General features: G+C 42.7%; 1 protein-coding gene across 1 annotated transcript in view; it reads left to right on the top strand.

Moving 5' to 3' along the window:
• Nucleotides 1-18,874, top strand: part of hfm1 (helicase for meiosis 1) — a 186,011-nt gene that overhangs the window by 84,259 nt on the left and 82,878 nt on the right. Inside the window, exons 20-24 of the mRNA XM_068038040.1 lie at nucleotides 3,665-3,745; nucleotides 3,854-3,945; nucleotides 4,674-4,780; nucleotides 11,987-12,034; nucleotides 14,363-14,460. Coding sequence (XP_067894141.1) covers nucleotides 3,665-3,745; nucleotides 3,854-3,945; nucleotides 4,674-4,780; nucleotides 11,987-12,034; nucleotides 14,363-14,460 — 426 coding nt within the window. The remainder of the gene's footprint in view (nucleotides 1-3,664; nucleotides 3,746-3,853; nucleotides 3,946-4,673; nucleotides 4,781-11,986; nucleotides 12,035-14,362; nucleotides 14,461-18,874) is intronic.

Here is an 18,874-nt window from a genome sequence, read left to right on the forward strand (position 1 = left end):
AACAGTCTGTGAAGGGTAGGCGTTCACGGCACTTCGACTGCAGCAGGAATCACACAGATCTTTCAGCAAAGGGTGTAACAATAGGTCTACTTGAGTTTTTAAATAGCAGTCTATCAATAGAAGCTTTCTTGAGCTTTCAGGATCTCCCAAAACATAAGAGGCAACAGGAATCACTCCTGAGGCAGAGATTATTCCGAGACTGGAGGCAATAGGAATCTGCTACCTTTTAAAATGCAGACTTTCCTCACAACAAAGGAGCCTTTCTCCACAGAGAGCAGCAACTCCTCTTTTCCTGGGTCTTTTCCTCTCCAGGGGTCTTTTTACTCTCTCCAGGCAGACCACAGCCACCACTTCAAATGTAGAATTTCTTTTTGCAAGAGACGCAAGCCTTCTTTTTCAGGGAGAGGTCTTCTTTCTGCTCTACAAAAAACAGGTCCCAGCCAGTTTGTTCTGCCTCCTGCCGGTCCAGCTTACCAGTCTCCACAATGCAAAAGAGAGTCTGAAATGCTAACAATCAAGTCATGTGACCTGTCATTTCCCTGTCTGTTGTTTGGTGCCTTGCAGTCTGTCCCACTCTGTTCAAACACCAAGTTTCAGCATTCAATGTTTACAGAAAATCCTTTTTCTCAGCCTTTTAAAAACACACAGAATTCTAAGCTTTCAAATAAAAAAAAACTTTTGTGACTGAGCGCAGACCCAGGAAAATTTCTTCTGAAGTGTAAATGCAACATGAATCTGGAATCACACTTGACCTGGCTCTGGAGCAAAGCTTGGTGAGACTTTCTGGAGTTAGTTTGGGCTTTAGTACCCAATGTACGCACTTCAAGTTTATCATCACTACAAAGCTGAAACTGACTTAGCATCAGTAATGAACTTGAAGTGCGAATTCACAATGAGCTATTTCTGCAGCTTTTCTTTATCTATGCCTTCCATGAGTCATAGAGTCAGAGAGTTTTACAGCACAGAAACAGGCCCTTCAACCCATCGTGTCTGTGCCAGCCATCAAGCACTTGTATATTCTAATCCCATTTTCCAGCACTTGGCATGTAGCCTTGTATGCTATGGCATTTCAAGTGCTCATCTAAATACTTCTTAAATGTTGTGAGGGTACCTGCCTCTACCACCCTTTCAGGCAGTGTGTTCCAGATTCCAACCACCCTCTGGGTGAAAAGGTTTTTCCTCAAATCCCCTCTAAACCTCCTGCCCCTTACCTTAAATCTATGCCCCCTGGTTATTGATACCTCCGCTAAGGGAAAACATTTCTTCCTATCTACCTTATCTGTGCCCCTCATAATTTTGTATACCTCAATCAGGTCCCCCCTCAGTTCCCATCCTTGATCACTCTGCAGCCATGGCTCCGTAATCACAACTATATCCATTTACATCTGTTTGTGCGGTTAATTTGCCTACCTTATTGCGAATACTCCGCGCATTGAGACTCAATGCCTTTAGGCTTGTCTTTATAGCATTCTTAGTCATCTTAGAATTATTTTGCACTATGGCCCTCTTTGTTTCTTGCCCTATTGGAAGGATGTGATTTCACTGGAGAGGGTGCAGAGGAGATTCACCAGGATGTTGCCTGGGCTGGAGCATTTCAGCTATGAAGAAAGACTGGATAGGCTATCGTTGTTTTCCTTAGAGCAGAGAAGGCTGAGGGGGGACCTGATTGAGGTATACAAAATTATGAAGGGCATAGATAGGGTGGATAGGAAGAAACGTTTTCCCTTAGCAGAGGTGTCAATAACCAGGGGGCATAGATTTAAGGTAAGAGGCAAGAGGTTTAGAGGGGATATGAGGAAACACTTTTTCACCCAGAGGGTGGTTGGAATCTGGAACACACTGCCTGAAAGGGTGGTAGAGGCAGGTACCCTTAGAACATTTAAGAAGTATTTGGATGAGCACTTGAAATGCCATAGCAAACAAGGCTACGGGCCAAGTGCTGGAAAATGGGATTAGAATAGATAGGAGCTTGATAGCCGGCAAAGACACGATGGGCCAAAGGGCCTTTTCTGTGCTGTATAACACTATGACTATGACAGTATATTCCCTTGCCTTGTTAGTCCTCCCAAAATGCATTACCTCACACTTCTCAGGATTAAAGTCCATTTGCCACTGTTCTGCATATCTTACCAGCTCATCTTACCAGCCCATCTATATCGTCCTGTAATCTAAGGCTTTCCTCCTCACTATTTACGGCACCACCAATTTTTGTGTCATCTGCGAGCTTATTGATCATACCTTCTATATTCATATCTAAATCATCAATGTACACTACAAACAGCAAGGATCCCAGCACCGATCCCTGCGGTGGACCACTGGTCACAGGCTTCCAATCATAAAAACAACCCTTGACCATCACCCTCTGTCTCCTGCCACTAAGCCAATTTTGGATCCAGTTTGCCAAATTGCCCTGGATCCCATGGGCTCTTACCTTCTTAACCAATCTCCCATGCGGGACCTTATCAAAAGCCTTACTGAAGTCCATGTAGACTACATCAACTGCTTCACCCTCATCTACACATCTAAGGCAAAGAAACCAGCACAAACAGGCTTTCTTAGGTTTTAGAAGAAAAGTTGAAATTTATTAAACTTACACTTAAACTCTAATTCGGTTGACGCCTATGGATACACAACACGCCCACGCTAGCATGCATATGCGATACATACATGCAAATAGAGACAGAAAAGAGCAGAAGAAATAAAGTGGAAAAGTTTGAGGCAATATCTGAAGAGTTTTTGTTACGGGTCTTCGAGTTCACTGTAGAGTCTTTGATGGTAGGTGGATCTTGCTTTTCGTTGGGGCCCAGTATTCTTCTTAAACCTTCTTCGCTGTAGGAGACTTTTCTCTTTTGGGGTTCATGTGGATTCAGAGGTATGTGAGAAAGAGATGGGAGCAGGCAGACAGGAGAGGCTGTCGCAAGCCAGCCTGGAGCGATCTTCTCAGTCCAGGAGCATTCTGCCCAAACTGTTTGTACAGCCTGGAGCAACCTTCTCAGTCCAGGAGCATTCTGCCCAAACTGTTTGTACAAATTCAAAAAAACTCAGATTGCCCAGCAGGTTAGTTATGTGACTAGCTGGTTTGACCATGTCTGTTTGTGTATTCGGCCATCTTAGCAGTCAACCTGGAATGCGAGCTCCCTCACCTTCAACGTCTGGTGATCAAAAGTCCATTGTGGGTTGAATGTGTCAGGGAATGGCTGCTTCATCCTTCCAAACACTGTCTGTTAATATGCAAATGTCTTTTCCAGCCACGGCTTATCTGTTTAACAAATCCTTTCTTCACTCCAGTAGCAGTTTAAAATCAATGTTCATGGCAAAATTAATGTGCCTCATTCTTGGCAGGTGGGGGCCTAGCATGGCAACATACATAGCAGTAAAATTGGGCAAGTTTTTACTCTAATTTTTAAGCCATTGAAATTAATGGATGAAAAATTTTGGGTAGGGGCAGGTTGGGTGGCATGTGCCTGAATTCCAAATATGCATTTGAGTGGGCAGAGCAGGCTGTGCTGATATGGTTTGTGGATTTTTGGGGCCACTATTTCAAAGATATCTTTATTTGTAATGTTGAACTGAGATCCATGTGCCAATGAAAATGGTTTATTTGTAAGGTGTTACCAACGGATCAATCCTGTGTAATAAAAATCCGTTCTTATTTCTAAAACAGAATTATGCCTGAAGAATTTGCATGCATTGTCTTCTATTGGTTTGATAAAAATGGATGAAGAGATCAATTTCAAGCCTACAGGTGAAAATATCTTTACATAAATTCAAATACACCTTTCTACTTTTTATTAAAAACATCACAACAGAGTATTATTGATAGTATGGTAACTTTTGCCTTTATATTTAATAGAAACTGGGAGACTAATGGCTCGTTATTGCATTGCTTTCGATACAATGAAACTTTTCTACTTGGTCACTGGAAATGAGACTTTAACTGAATTGGTAATTTGATAACTTATTGAAGCAACATATAGGAAATTTCAATTGAAGATATAGAAATGATGAAGCATCTATTTCAGGTGGCATACTTTTAAAGTTCTATGTGGATCTGGAAAGCAGCTTCATAAATTTTCTGACTACAATAAAATAGAGAATTATGATGATTATATGGGTGGGGTAGCATGGTGGTTATGTTACTGGACTAGTAATCCAGAGACTTGGACTAATAATCTGAAGATGTGAGCTCAAGTCCCACCACAGCAGTTGGGGAATTTAAATTCAGTTAATGAAATAAACTGGAATAAAAAGCTAATATCAGTAATGGTGCTCATAAAACTACTGGATTATCGTTAAAAACCCAACTGGTTCATTCATATCCTTTAGGGAAGGAAACCTCCTGTTCTTACTTGGTCTAGCCTGTATGTAACTCCAGGCCCACAGCAATGTGGTTGACTCTTAATTGCTCTATGAAATGGGCTAGCAAGCTTAGAAAAAGAACCCATCCAATTTTCCATCTGTTAATTTAAATGGAGGAAAATTGTGCAGGTTCCTTTATAGGTGCATATTCTGATCCACAAGATTTTAATCAGTATTTGAGCCTCAGCAATGTGGTGTACAGTACAGATACAGGAAAATCTCCCCCTTATTACTGCGGAGTCGGTCTGAGTTGAAACTAGTTTGCATTGATGCTACATTTACATAGAAATCTCACATTATACTTTGTATGATAGGTCACATTAATCTGCAACTGCAAGGAATTTACAGATGTTCAACTAAGAGTAAATGAGAAGAAGGTTCTTAATACACTGAACAAAGACAAGAACAGAATTACCATCAGGTAATGCTAGTCATGTTATTTGCAATTTCAAGGAGTTTACAAATGTGCAGCTAACAGTAAATAAGAAAAAGACTTTTAACAGACTAAACAAAGACAGGAATTACCACCACGTGATGTTGGTCACGTTACTTGTAAGATACTTCAGAATGGAGATTGCATTTGCATAACGAAGCAAACTTTAACAACTCACAAGAAAGCACTCCATGAGTAGTTTATTTATAACTGCTTTATTGGTGTCTTTAGCTTTGCCAATTTTGTAATGTTTAATTACAGTTTGCCACCTTAAATTTCAAACTTTGCAGATGACACAAAACTTGGAAGTGTAGTAAACAGTGAGAAGAGGACATAGACAGGCTGGTGAAATGGGTGGACACATGGCAGAAGAAATTCAACACAGGGAAGTGTGAGGTGATTTTGTTTGGAAGAATGAAAAGAGACAGTACAAGCTAATTGGTTTAATCAATCCTGTGTAATGAAATTGTATAATTTTAAAGGGGGTCGAAGAACAGAGAGACCAGGGAATGCCTGTGCACAAATCTTTGAAGGCAACTGAACTGGTTAACAAAGCAATTAATAAAGCATATGGGCACCTGGGCTTTATAAATAGAGGCATAAAGTACAAAAGCCAAGAAGTTATGCTGAACCTATATTAAATGTGAGTTTGGCTCCAGCTGGAGTATTTTGTCCAATTCTGACCATCAAATTTTATGAAAGATGTGAAGGTTTTGGCAATGGTATGGAACAGATTTACTGGAATTTTCCAGGGATGAGGGATTACAGTTCCATGGATAGACTGGAGAAGCTGGGGTTGTTCTTAGAGCAGAGGAGGCTAAGAGGAGATTTGACAGGGATGTTTGAAATCATGAAGGGTTTAGAGTTTATTTCAAGAAACTGTTTCCCGTGGCCGAAGGGTCAATAACCAGAGGGCAAAGATCCAAGGTGAGTGGCAAAAGAACCAGAGGTGACTTAAGGAAAAACTTTTTACACAATGAGTGGTTAACGTTTAGAATGCGCTGTCTGATATGGCAGTGGATACAAATTCAATAGTAGCCTTCAAAAGGGAATTGGATAAATATTCATGGGAGAAAAAATTGCAGGGTTATGGGGAAAGAGCAAGGGAGTGGAACTAACTGGATTGTTCTTTGAAAAAGGCAGCGCAGGCTCAGTGGACTGAATGGTCTCCTGTACTACATATTCTGCAGCACTTGACAATGGACATCAAAGGTTACTAAACAAAATAACAGCCCATGGTATAAGGGGTAACATATTAGCATAGATAGAGGATTGGTTAGCTGACAGGAAACAGAGTGTAGGCATAAATGGGTTGTTTTCAGGTTGGTAAGCTGTAACTGGTGGAGTGCCACAGGGATCAGTGCTGGGGCCTCAACTTTTTACAATCTATATCAATGACTTGAATGAAGGGACAGAATGTGTGGTTGCTAAGTTTGCTGATGACTCAAAGGTAGGTAGGAGAGTAAGTTGTGAAGAGGATATAAGGAGTCTGCAAAGGGATATAGATGGTTAAGTCAGTGGGCAAAGATTTAGCAGATGGAGTATAATGTGAGAAAGTATGACCTTGTCCACTTTGGTCAGAAGAATAGAAAAGCAACATATTATTTAAATGGAGAGTGATTGCAGAACTCTGAGATGCAGAAGGATCTGGGTGTCCTGGTACATGAAACACAAAAAATTAGTATGCAGGTACAGCAAGTGATTAAGAAGACAAATGCAATGTTGCCATTTATTGCAAGGGGAATGGAATATAAAAGTAGAGATCTTTTGCTACAGTTGTACCAAGGCATTGGTGAGACCACATCTCGAGTATTGTGTACAGTTTTGGTCTCCCTACTTAAGATAGGATATAATTGCATTGGAAGCAGTTCAGAGAAGGTTCACTCGACTGATTCCCGGGATGAGAGGGTTATGAGAGGAAAGGTTGGACAGGTTGTGTCTGTATTCATTGGAGTTTCGAAGGATGAGAGGTGATCTTATTGAAACATGTAAGATCCTGAGGGGAATTTGCAGGGTGGATGTTGAAAGGATGTTTCCCCTTGTGGGAGGGACTAAAACTCTCTTCCCTGGACAGCAGTGGAGGCAGGGTCATTGAATGTTTTTAAGGCAGAGGCAGACGGATTCTTGATAAACAAGGGAATCAAAGGGTATCGGCGGTAGGCAGGAAAGTGGCATTGAGTCCACAAACCAATCAACCATGATCTTATAGAATGGCGGAGCAGGCTCAAGGGGCCAAATAGCCAACTCCTGCTGCTAGTTCATATGTTCGTATGATTAAGTAAGGATAATCTTTCATAGAAAAGTAGGGTTTTAGCAGATGATGTGAATGTAGACCATCTTCACAGCAGTTGGCTTTTGTGAAAGCATGTGGCCTTTTTTTGGCTTATGGTGGAATCTCCAGATGTAGTCTGAAAAAACAATTTAATTGAGATTTTACAAGTTTTGAGAATGTGCCATTTGGTACTTATTACAAACTCCTAAAAACTAATCTGACACATATTGCAAAGTTTGGAGCCTCTTTCTGAGTACTTTGATGGATGGCTGACCTTTGAAAACAGAAAAATGTACAATCGGCTGAAATCTGTTTTACATAGAACAAGGATAGGTTTCATTTCTTTGTACAAAATGGAATTCTCTATAGTCTGTTGCTGGCTACTTTGTTAAATGGTGTTTTGTACAGTTCTACTTCTATAATATATTTCTATTATTACAAACTCAATAAAACACTATGAAAAATAATGTTGGAAAAGGGAAACAGCTGTTAAATGAGAAAAAAGTCATCGGGTTGTGTGGTCTGGTGGAAGTGACGTAGAGAGAAAAAAAAGCGTTGATCATGATGTTGTCACAACTTCATAACCTTTGTATTACGAGCGCCTAGAAATTGCTTTGGCCCGATGTCAGATTTGAACCCAGCACAGAAATGATCTGCTGCTCCAAAACTGATCAGCAAGAGAACCACACAATATTGGTCCTCCTACATCATCAAGACACAACAAATGTTCTGGGGATGCCAGTCATGCCCCAAGTGGCAATGTATCAGTCACAAAGAAGGTGAAGATCAGCCGACTGGGACATCAGCATTGGACCTATCACGAGACCTGGTGGGGGTGGGGGTTAGGAAAAATTAGGAGAGTGAGGCAAGCAGTGTTTGCCGCTAACCTGCAGTATGAATGTAGAGCCATAATGAGAACCCCTACTCCTTCCGGCTCCATGGGCAGGTAAATAAACTTACCTTTTTGGTGGCAATGTGCAGAAATCCCATTATACTCCATTGGTTTTGCTGCTTTATGCCTTAGAAAAACATACATGTCACATCAATCACAAACCAATTTTGGAAATAGGCCTAAAGTAGATGTTAGGCCCTCTTTTGTCTATTTCAGGTGAGCAGCTTAGGTGACTAAATGGTGCCCTAACCAATATAGTGTGCAGTGCATACCTGCCGCAAAATGAATACATGCAGGCTGCACACCGTCAGCTAGACTTTGTGTAAGAGGCGGGGCTGCCACCGCCAGCCCGAAAACACGGGGGGTACCCACCTCTGCCTTTTCCTGCCCCCTACCCTTCTCCGCCACCATAGTGATCCTCCAGTCTTTTTCTATCAAAGTTTCAGGAGCTGGGATCCCCATCCCTTTATAAAACGGGAATCCCGCATCAATGAGCTACTGGCCAATCAGAGGGCCCGCAGCACCGCAGTATCAGCAGTGCCACCAGGAGTCGTGGCCACTGCCAGTACTGCAGAGGCCTTGGACTCAGGCCCAGTGCCGGAACACCGGAGCAGAGGTAGGTGAAGTGGGTTCACCAGGGCCAGTCTGGAAGGCCCCGGTGAGGGGGTGGTCTTACAGTCCAGGGGAAGGTGGGTCACGGGGGTGAATTGGTTTCTGGCGGGTGTCCTCCGTGGGCCACAGATTACCCCATGAAGGAGGGATCAACTCTCTCCCCACCCCCTGCAAGCCCATAGGGAGGTCGCCTCGTGTCACAAGGCGACCTTCCTGCGTGGCGAAGGAAACCCCCTCCCAACAATGGTAATATACCAGCTGCAGCGGGAAGATTCTCCGTGCCCCCTTGCCTCCAGTCCCACCTCAGGGGGGCCCATAAAATTCAGCCCCATATGTGAACCTTAAGCATGTGCTTTTGTCGAAAAACAAGCGCTGTGTGATCCATTTTCTAAAATATAATTGGAGATTTTGACTATAATGTAGTAATAGGCAAATCTTGTTTAACTAACTTGATTGAATTTTTTGATGAGTAACAGAGAGGATTGATGAAGTTGGCTGAGTGACAGGAAACAGAAAGAATTGGTGAATGGTTGTTTTTTTGGACTGGAGGAAGGTATACAGTGGATTTCCCCAGGGATCAGTATTAGGACCACTGCTTTTCTTGATAAATATTAATGACCTAGACTTGGGTGTACAGGGCACAATTTCAAAATTTGCAGTTGGCGCAAAATTTGATAGTATTGTGAACTGTGAGGAGGATATTCAATAAAGGGTGTAAGGACAGTCCTAGCATCTACAGGCCAGTTAGTTTAACATCAGTGGTGGGTAAGGTTTTAGAAACAATAATCAGGGAAAAAATCAACAGGCACTTGGAGAGGTTTGAGTTAATTAAGGATAGCCAGCATGGATTCGTAAAAGGCAGATCATGCTTGAGTAATCTAATTGAATTTTTTGATGAAGTAACAGAGAAGGTTGATGAAGGGAATGTGGTGGATGTTTTATATATTGATTTTAAGAAAACATTTGATAAAGATGAGTGTCCTGGGGGTATATGTGCACAAATCATTGATGGTGGCAGGGCAGGTTGGGAAAGTAGTTAAAAAGGCTTCTGGGATCCTGACCTTTATAAATTGTTACGACTGAGGCGGGAGGAGTGCACTGTTTATTCTAGTTCCACTTCTCCATAGGTCACAACATATGTTAAAATTTTTTTCCACTTACTGATACGGTCAATCATAGAATCTATTTTTATTCCAGAATAAAACACACACCAACCAGGTTTCTTTAATAACAAAATTATCCATTGATTATAAAACAAGTCTTAACCAGTAATGAAGTAAAGCATAAACACACAGATTGAAATATTAAAGTTCCCTTTTGACCTTACAGACACACACACACATTCAGCAGAGAAATAAAAGGGACGTTCCCTTTGGAGCGCTGTTACAAAAAAAAACCAGACAAAAAAAACACTTAGGCTGAATACTTGCTCATTCTTAAAGAAAATAAAAGAAGGTATGGAAAGATGTCCTTTGTTTTGCTTTGGCGACTCAAATGCATATAGACAGCTGTCACTGGGATCTTGCTACAACAGTTCTTCCAGGCGATGTTGAAGATCTGTTTGGGTAGGCTTTCCAACAAATCCAGCTACAGAGGCTTCAGATGGGCCTTACAGCAGAAATGCAGCAACAGGGGTTTCTGTTCCCACACATTCGATATGCAGGGTTTATTCAAATACAGGAGGAAAGAGGAGACTAACACACTGGATGCGCAGGGTTTCTTTCCAAGAGAGAAAAAGAGATGAGTTGGGTTTCCTTGGCAGGCAAAAGCCAGCTGTCGTCCAAGCAGTTTACACTCCAACTCGCTGTCGAAAGCGAAACCATAAACAATGTCACAAGAGATAAGCCTCCTGACCTCTATAAATCTTAACCAGTCAATTCTCTGGAAACATCTTCTCCAAGTCAAAACAACAAGCTCCCTGCTGGTATTTTATCTGAAAACAGGTGCCTTCCAGTAAGGGCTTGTTTACAAGCCAAGTCCAGGAAACCCTCAAGTGACCGCCCTCAAAAAACACAAATTTCAGCATCTTTTCAAGCTTCCTGATGAATCAATGTCCACAATTCAACTACAAGTCCTTAAAAACATATTTTACAAAAAATCGAAGCATTCTCATAACAAAATTGAGGCATAAGAGTACAAAGCAAGGAAGTTATGATGAACCTTTCGAGAACACTGGTTTGGTCTCAACTGGAGTATAGTATCCAATTCTGGGCACTGCACTTTACGAGGGATCTGAAAGCTTTAAAGAACATGCAGAAAATATTTATAAGAATGGTTCCAGGGATGAGAGACTTCAGTTAAGCGGATAGATTTGGAGAAGCTGGGGCTGTTCTCCTTAGAGAAGAGAAGGTTGAAAGGAGATTTGATAGAGGTGTTCAAGATCATGAGGAGTTTAAACAGTGTAGATAGGGAGAAAATGTTCCTGTTGGCAGAAGGGTCGATAACCAGAGGACACAGATTTAAGGTTGATGAAAGAAGCTATGGTGACATGAGGAAAAGCTTTTTTATGCAGCTAGTGGTTAGGATCTGGAATGCACAGACTGAGAGTGTTGAGGAGGCAGATTCAATCGTGGCTTCAAAAAGGAATTGGAGAGAAAAAATTAGCAGGGCTACGGGGAAAAAGCAGCAGTATGGGACTAGCTAACTTGCTCTTGCAGCAAGATGGCATGGACACGATCGGCCAAATGGCCTCCTTCTGTGCTCAAACCATTCTATGATTCTGTGACAATGGGCTGAATTTTATGCCACCCCAGCGGGTCGGATGGTGGCGTGGGGGCGGCATAAAATTGAGTGGGAGGCTCTGGGAGGACTACTCATCCTGCTCCCACCTCCAGTCAACTTTACAGCGTCGGGTGGCTGTGGGGGGGCGGGGGAAACGGCCTGCCTGCCCAAGACCAATCAAGGCCCTTAAGTGGCCACTTAATGGCCACTTAAGGACCTTCACCCGCCTCCACGGGTATTTTACCCATGGCAAGCGGGTGTGCTGGGGCCGTGAAAGGCCGCCCAGCAATAGCTGCCAGCCTTTCCACGCGCCGGGGGGGACCAATCCCCCTGGTGAGGCATGCCCAACTTACCTAGTTCCATCTGGTTGACTGGGCTGCAGTCCTAGCAGTGGCTGCTGCTCCTGGTGGTGCTGCTGGGACTAAGAGCTGCCAGCACGCTGATTGTCTGGCAACTCAATGAGGCGGGACCTCCTCCCTCAGGCGGGTGGAAGTCCCGCCTCGGGACAATTAAAGCCCGGGGACCCATAAAATGTGGGGCGCATCCCCGGGCTAGGCGGTGGCGAAGCCCCGTCGCCTAAGGTAAAATCCAGCCCCATGTGTCACCATATTTCCCCATGATAGGTTGACTTATTTTATAGTTAAAACACTGATTGCCCAAGGTTACACTGATCTTTCCTCTGATTCATTTAACACAGGTTCCCTATAGAAGGAAAGATTAAAACAAATGAAATGAAAGTGAATTGGTAAGAGAATTTACAGTCATGATATTTAACAAGTGATTTTAGTCATATTGTTTAGATTTAGGTGTTCATGATTTGCCAAATCACATGTATTTGAAGGGTAACAATGCTTCCTTCACAAACTTAAAAATTACTAGTAAGGCTTTCAGCTCAGAGATGTTGAATGTATAGCATCAGATTTGTAAGACTAGTAGATCTTGAGGCATTGCTCACAGTCACTCAGAAGATATACTGTGGTGGATTTAATTCCCAGCAGTTTTCCAGTGGAAAATCACACTGGCAAGTTAATTTCCCGTCCACCTGTGGCAGAATGAAGCCAGGATGTTACCACATGTGACTTGATCCCACCAGAGTGAGCAGGTTCAAGGCTGCTTATTGTACTACAATATCGCTGAAAGTTGAACACACCATGAGTGGGGCATCTTCGGTGCCCGCCTACTTGGAGAGGCTAGTAATTGTGGTGAAGGCTGGCTGCTCTCCCAAAAAACTAGGTTTCTAAAAGTCAAAATATTCTTCAAACTAATCAGGGGTCCAAGATCCAAGTGGGCATTCTTTCCTCTGTCTGAAAGGCATGTACTGGCCCTCTCATGATCTATTAGCTCTCCAGTAGATTCCAAGCAATGTCCACTCTGACTCAACTAACCCTGTTTGGAATTGATGTAGTTTCCTCTCCAAATGTGCCACTGCTACTATACCTCCCAACCGGAAAGTACCTACAGAGGCCAAGAGCCAGCCTATGGATGTTCTGGCCTACTTTCCCACCTTTCTGATGTACCCCAGTCAGATATTCATTCCCACAGTTTTGAGTTCAATTATTAGCCTTTTATGTCAAACTTTTTGGAAGTCGAGGCACACCACACCATAGGGCTTTCCACAATCTACTTGGTTTGCTGCTTCCTCAAAGGAGTCAAAGAGGTTGGTCAGGCAGGATCTTTCCCTTCTGAATACATAGTGATTGCTATTAACTAGGTTATTGTTGTATAGGTGATTCCCAAGTTTGTTCCTGACAATAAATTCCATTATTTTACATAGAATGGAAGTATGACTCATGTGTCTGTCATTGCCTGTGCTAGTTTTGTCACCCTTTTCAACATGGGTACCATATTATCTTGTTTCCAATCTTTTGGTACCTCCCCAGCACCCATTGATTCTCTCAATGATTGTCAATATTTTGCAAAAACCAAGTCATCGGTCAACAACTGGGGAAACATTACACTGTATATAAGGAGAAATGCTTTTAAATAACACAGTAGAATGCTGCAATTAAAAATTGTGACACTTATATAAAAAACTGCTGCTGAAACCAGGGGTTATGCAATAAAGCAGAGCATAAAAATGCAGAGTAAACCCACAACAATCATAACAGTTTTGATATAATATATATAAAATTCAATTTTTGACATTGTCAACTTTTTTCATTTTATCTCCATTCTTTGAAATGCCAGATCAGATTTTTATATTTCTCATTGAATTCTTGCTAAATTCAAATCAATTTGTTGATTATCAGGTGTATATATGAGGCTAGTGAGAAGCAGTCAAATGGGAATCAACCCTATAAATTTATCTGTTAATGGGCGTCTTTGTCATAGGTGTCAAATCTGTATCTTTTTTCTGGTGGCACTTTAATTTCCAATTCTTTTTGTACTTTAAAAAAAATTCCTGTATGCTTCTAGAACTCTGAGCAATATGAACCAAGAGGAGTTGCAAGGACATCCCAGCATGGGAGACACCTAGCCTTGTCCAGTAGCCTAGTATAGTTCAGGAGCTTAGTAGGGATGCACACCTCCACTCTTTGAAACTCCATGTTAGATGTTTCATGATCCAGCCTTGACTCGAGAAACGACCAGTGGGGAAGGTATTTGGATTCTCACTAATCAAAAAAAGTGTCAAATTTCCATGCCTCGTCACAAAACTATGAAGAAGGTAAAAGTGCAATCAACCTAATAAATAATTGGTTTAAAAAATAATCAATAACTTTCACATAATACTTAAGGTTAAGACCACTATAGAGCTTTGACCTGAAGTATTCTTCCAAGGAGGGACCAACAGTAGATACATTAGTACGGAATGACAAACAAATAAATTCTTACTATTAATGCCATGATTGGCAATGTTCTCATTAGAATAGCATTATAAATCAAATAAGTTAAGAAAGTATATTATCACACTTTGTAGGTTCAAGAACCATAAACCTACTGAATAAATGATTAAAATCTTACATAAAATTAACTATGTAATGGATGTTGTAATTGCTAAATTATTATTTCCTTTACCTTTTTACAAAGTTTTTTAAATTTTTACTTGACATAGAATTTGTTTCCTCTCTTACAGCTTAATTCAAGCCCAGCTAGGATGTATTCCAGTTCAAGAATTTACATTAACTCAAGACATAGCCAAGATATTTAAGTGTGGTGTGAGGGTCACCAAATGTAAGCAAAAGTAAAATATTACTTGTAGCATCATATAGTTTTTGGTGTGCTTTCCTAATTGTTGAGTGTATGGAGATTAAACAATCATTAAGCATAAATATTAATTGGTAGTACTGGCATTATACAATTAATTATGACCATGTACAGGTTATTGGTGACTTTTAGAGAGAAATCTTTTAAATTATGTATTTTTTCTCTGCTGAGTAGGTTTGTTTACTGGCTGTAAGCTATTGAAAAGTATAAGTGGAAATTGGATATTGAAATTGAAAATAGAAAATAGATTAGTTTTGCTGCACCGTTATTACTGGCAAATAGTTTATCGCATGAGAATGAAACATTCACTGTGTCTACTGTTATGCCAATCTGTTTTGTTGATTGATAATTTTCTTTAATCCACTGACTGGAGATCTGAATTTATATTTTTAAAAGATATTTTTAAAAAGACAAGCTTCCAGCAGTCATCCTTTCAGCTTAAGATGATCACCTAATTTGCTGCACTGTATCCTACATTACAAAGGACTATGAGAAGAGAGACACAATGTCTGCTAAGTTCCCAGCAAGAACCAGGACTTATGAAGTTTAAAGGAACTACCTGTTCTCTCAGCAAGAAGAAATACTGCTAACTGCTATGTTCAAATCACTGAGTGACTGTCATGTGACAAGCCCCTCCCCATGTGCGGTTTTAAACTGGTGTTTTTCTTTGCAGCGGAGGAGAAGCAACTGGACTCTGACATGAGCAGACCCTATGTGGGGATCCCTGTCTTTCTCTCTCTCTCCATTCCAGCTTGAAAGCTTTCAAATCCTGCTTGCTGACTGACCACCTTTGCATACTCCGGCTACAAGCATATACCCCATTGGAGGAAATCATCCGCATCACTATCTCCAAGAGACTCACCGAACCTGTCGTCTACCTCTTCAAACTAAAGGCCTCAGGCCCACTGAATTCAGCTAGAAGCTAGCCGAATAACCAAACTTCACAGACTGTATACCTTTTTTATGGACTCTTAACTCAACCAATCTACCTTTTACCACTCTGTAACCTATTTGTGTGTGTATAAACCTCCAGAGTGTGTGTGTAAGAGTGAAAGTTGGTGCGTTGTCTATTATTTTATTAGGTACAATAAAGTTAACCTGTTTCTTTGTTAACTCAAGAAAACCTGTCCTATTGGTTCTTGTTATGATCATAGCAAGTAAGTAATCAAACACCTACTGAATTGGCTAGTACATCCACTTTAAGAAAGAATTAAAACTGTTGTGGTCTAACAAGGAGAGGGAAAAGAGGGAAGCCCTTCGACCCCTCCTCAATTGACCACAACAGAGATTTGGGGGCTCACATCCGGGACCAAACCCAAAGACAAATGGAAAATTTGAAGCAGGAAACCAAATTGACTGCTAGTAATAATTTAAAAGCTTCAATACAGGATTTCTTGTGGTTTTCAGTGCTAGAGTACTAAAATGTCCACATTCAAGGCCAGTACCTGCCTAGAACAGAGTGAAGTAACCTGGGCCAGATTAAAAGCTCTATCTGTTGAAGAGTTGAGGAATGTAGCTGGGCAGTTGGAGATTACTATCTGTCCAAAAGCTAGGAAACCTGAAATCATAAAACATGTGGCCAATCATTTTAAAATTGACACTGAAGAACCAGAGACAGGCATAGAATCTGAAACAGAGTAACATTAACTAAGATACAGCTAGAACAGAGGAGATTAGAATTAGAATTCCAGAGAGAGAGAGAAGAGAGAGAATTTGTGGATAAGGAAGAAGAAAGGGAGGAAAGGGAAAAAGAAAGAGCTTTCCAAAGAGATTTAAGGCAGCTCGAACTGAACAGGGGAAGACCCAATGTACCCAGTGAAGGCACCACTAGTGAGGGAGTTACCCCTAGCTCAGGACTGGGTGCTGAGCTCTTAAAGTTCTCCCAGTTGAGACCAAAGTTCAATGAGGGGGATGTGGAAGCATTTTCCATCTGTTTTGAAAAGCTTGCAAACAGTTGAAGTGGTCAGTAGACAGCTGGACTCTGTTATTGCAAAGCAAACTAACTGGAAAAGCCCATGAGGTTTATTCACTGTTGCCCGATGAGAGTTCATCAGATTATGAGATGACTAAAAATGCTCTCCTGAGCGCATATGAGCGAGTACCAGAGGCGACCGCCAAAAGTTCCAAACTCTCCGAAAGTAGCCGGAACAAACCTGCATCGAGTTCGAAAGGGTTGAGCAATTTGCTTTTGACTTAAGATAGAGCCCACCTATGAAAATCTCACAGAGATGATCCTCCTCGAGGAGTTCAAAAACTCACTTCCCTTTCCATAAGAAACTACATGGAGGAACCAAATGTTCCAAGAGGCAGGCAGGCAGCAATCCTGGCTGATAATTATACACTTATTCACAAGCCCTCACCCCAAAGGAAACCCTTCCCGAAATCACCTCCAAAATTCTGAAAAGGATAAAAGGTGGGAGAGTGATAGGAGGATGAACAGCCATGGGAGAGAAGGGAGAGCTGGAAACACAGGGGGCCCTCCTCAGGCCAAAAAGGAAAGTGCTGAAAACAGGAGTGACACCCGGAAGCCTGCATGTTTCCATTGTAACAAGACAAGTCACCTTCGAGCTGACTGCTGGAAGTTATGGGGAAAACCCATAGGTTTAATCAGGGTACACCAGAACAGTGCAGAAAAAGGAGCCCTGATGGAAAACACAGCAGATCAGGCTGTGGCTTTAACTGCGGTAGTAAAACCCAGTAACCTACTGCTGAGAGTGCGGGAAAACTTAACAAAATCCCTGAGGAGATTTTGTCCAGAGGAAAAGTGACCCCATGCCCCTCAAGTGAGGCGAGTAAGCCTGTGGCCGGAATTTTTCCCTCGGCGGAAAGGAGCCATCCACCGACTGAAAAGTCAGTGGCGAACCCGCCTCCATCTGGCCTGGGGATCCGGACCGCATTTTGCGATCTACGGGCCTTTAATTGGTCTGAGGCGGGACTTCTACCTCATTGTGGCAAGAAGTCCCACCTAATGGAGCTGCTGGCCAATCAGCGAGCTGGCAGCTTTTAGTCCCAGCAGCACCATCGCAGTGGGAGCAGTGGCCACTGCTGGGACTGCAACCTAGCCATCGCAAAGAAGATGTTGGGGAGCCCCGAAATGAAGGTACGTTTTTGGTGCCTTGCCGGGGATGATCGGTTGGGCCCCAGTGAGGCAAGGGTGGTCGATTGGGTGTTGGGTGTTGGGATGGTTGAGGCAACGGGGGCGGCCCACCATCGAGCACAGGGTGCTTGATCATGAGGCTCCTCCACCCCAGGCCGTCAGAAAGCCGCCTGCTTTTGTCTGGTGGCTTCTCTCGGGCCTGGGCTGCCTGACCAGCCACGGGTAAAATCCCCGTGGCGGTGAGCGGAGGCCCTGAAGTGGCCGTTAAGTGACCACTTAAGAGCCTTGATTGGGCTGAGGCAGGCGGGCCATTTTTCGCTGCTGTCACCCTGCGTAAAGTGGTGAAGTGGCAGCGGGAGTGGGTCGGGAAGGGCCCCCGGAGCCTCCTGCTCCATTTTACACCCTCCCCATCACCTTCCAGCTGTTTGGGCGGGTGCGTAAAATTCCAGCCCATGGTCATATTTAGGGATACAGGGGCCACCCAATCCCTTCTGTTGGGAAAAGGCATGACCTTTCCCCCAGAGAGTGCATTGAATGCTAGAGTGCTAGTAAATGGTATCGGAGGAAAGTATATGCCCATACTTTTATACCGGGTGCACCAGGAGTGCGACCTTGTTTCAGGACTGGTAACTGGGGATTGTCCCTAGTTTACCTGTGCATGGGATCGACTTGCTCCTGGGTAATGATCTTGCTGGGGCGAAGGTGATAGCTTCCACAGTGGTTTTAGAGAGACCGAAAGAGGTAAGGAAGAAAGAGCAATTACAGGAAAAGGTCTCTGGCATTTTTCCTGACTGTGTGGGGACCCAGTCCCTGGCCAAACAAGGTCTATCTGAGGAGACTGAACTGGCACTGCAGGTGATGACCCTACTGTCTGGTTATCTGAAACCTCTTTGGGAAGTTAGCGGACCCAAAGGATGGGTTAAAAAGGTCTTCCTTGGTCGAGGCTCAGCAAGCTGACCCAGGGTTAAAAAAGTTAGCGCAGACTGCTCAAACTGAAGCTAAAGCAGAGGGAGTTCCACAGTGCTACTGTTTAAAGGATGAGGTGCTGACCTGCGGTCCTGCAGACCAAGAGTGGACAGTGGTTCACCAGGTAGTGGTGCCACTGAGGTACCATAGGGAAATATCGAGAATAGCCCACAGGATTCCAATGGCTGGACATGTCAGTATCAGAAAAACCCAAGCCCGCATCAGACAACATTTTCACTGGCTACAATTCCACAAAGATGTGGTGGAGCTCTGTAAGACTTGCCACACATGCCAGGTTGTGGGGAAGCCTTAACCTGC

Source organism: Heterodontus francisci, chromosome 8 (genome assembly GCF_036365525.1).
Source record: "Heterodontus francisci isolate sHetFra1 chromosome 8, sHetFra1.hap1, whole genome shotgun sequence".
Classification (NCBI taxonomy): domain Eukaryota; kingdom Metazoa; phylum Chordata; class Chondrichthyes; order Heterodontiformes; family Heterodontidae; genus Heterodontus; species Heterodontus francisci.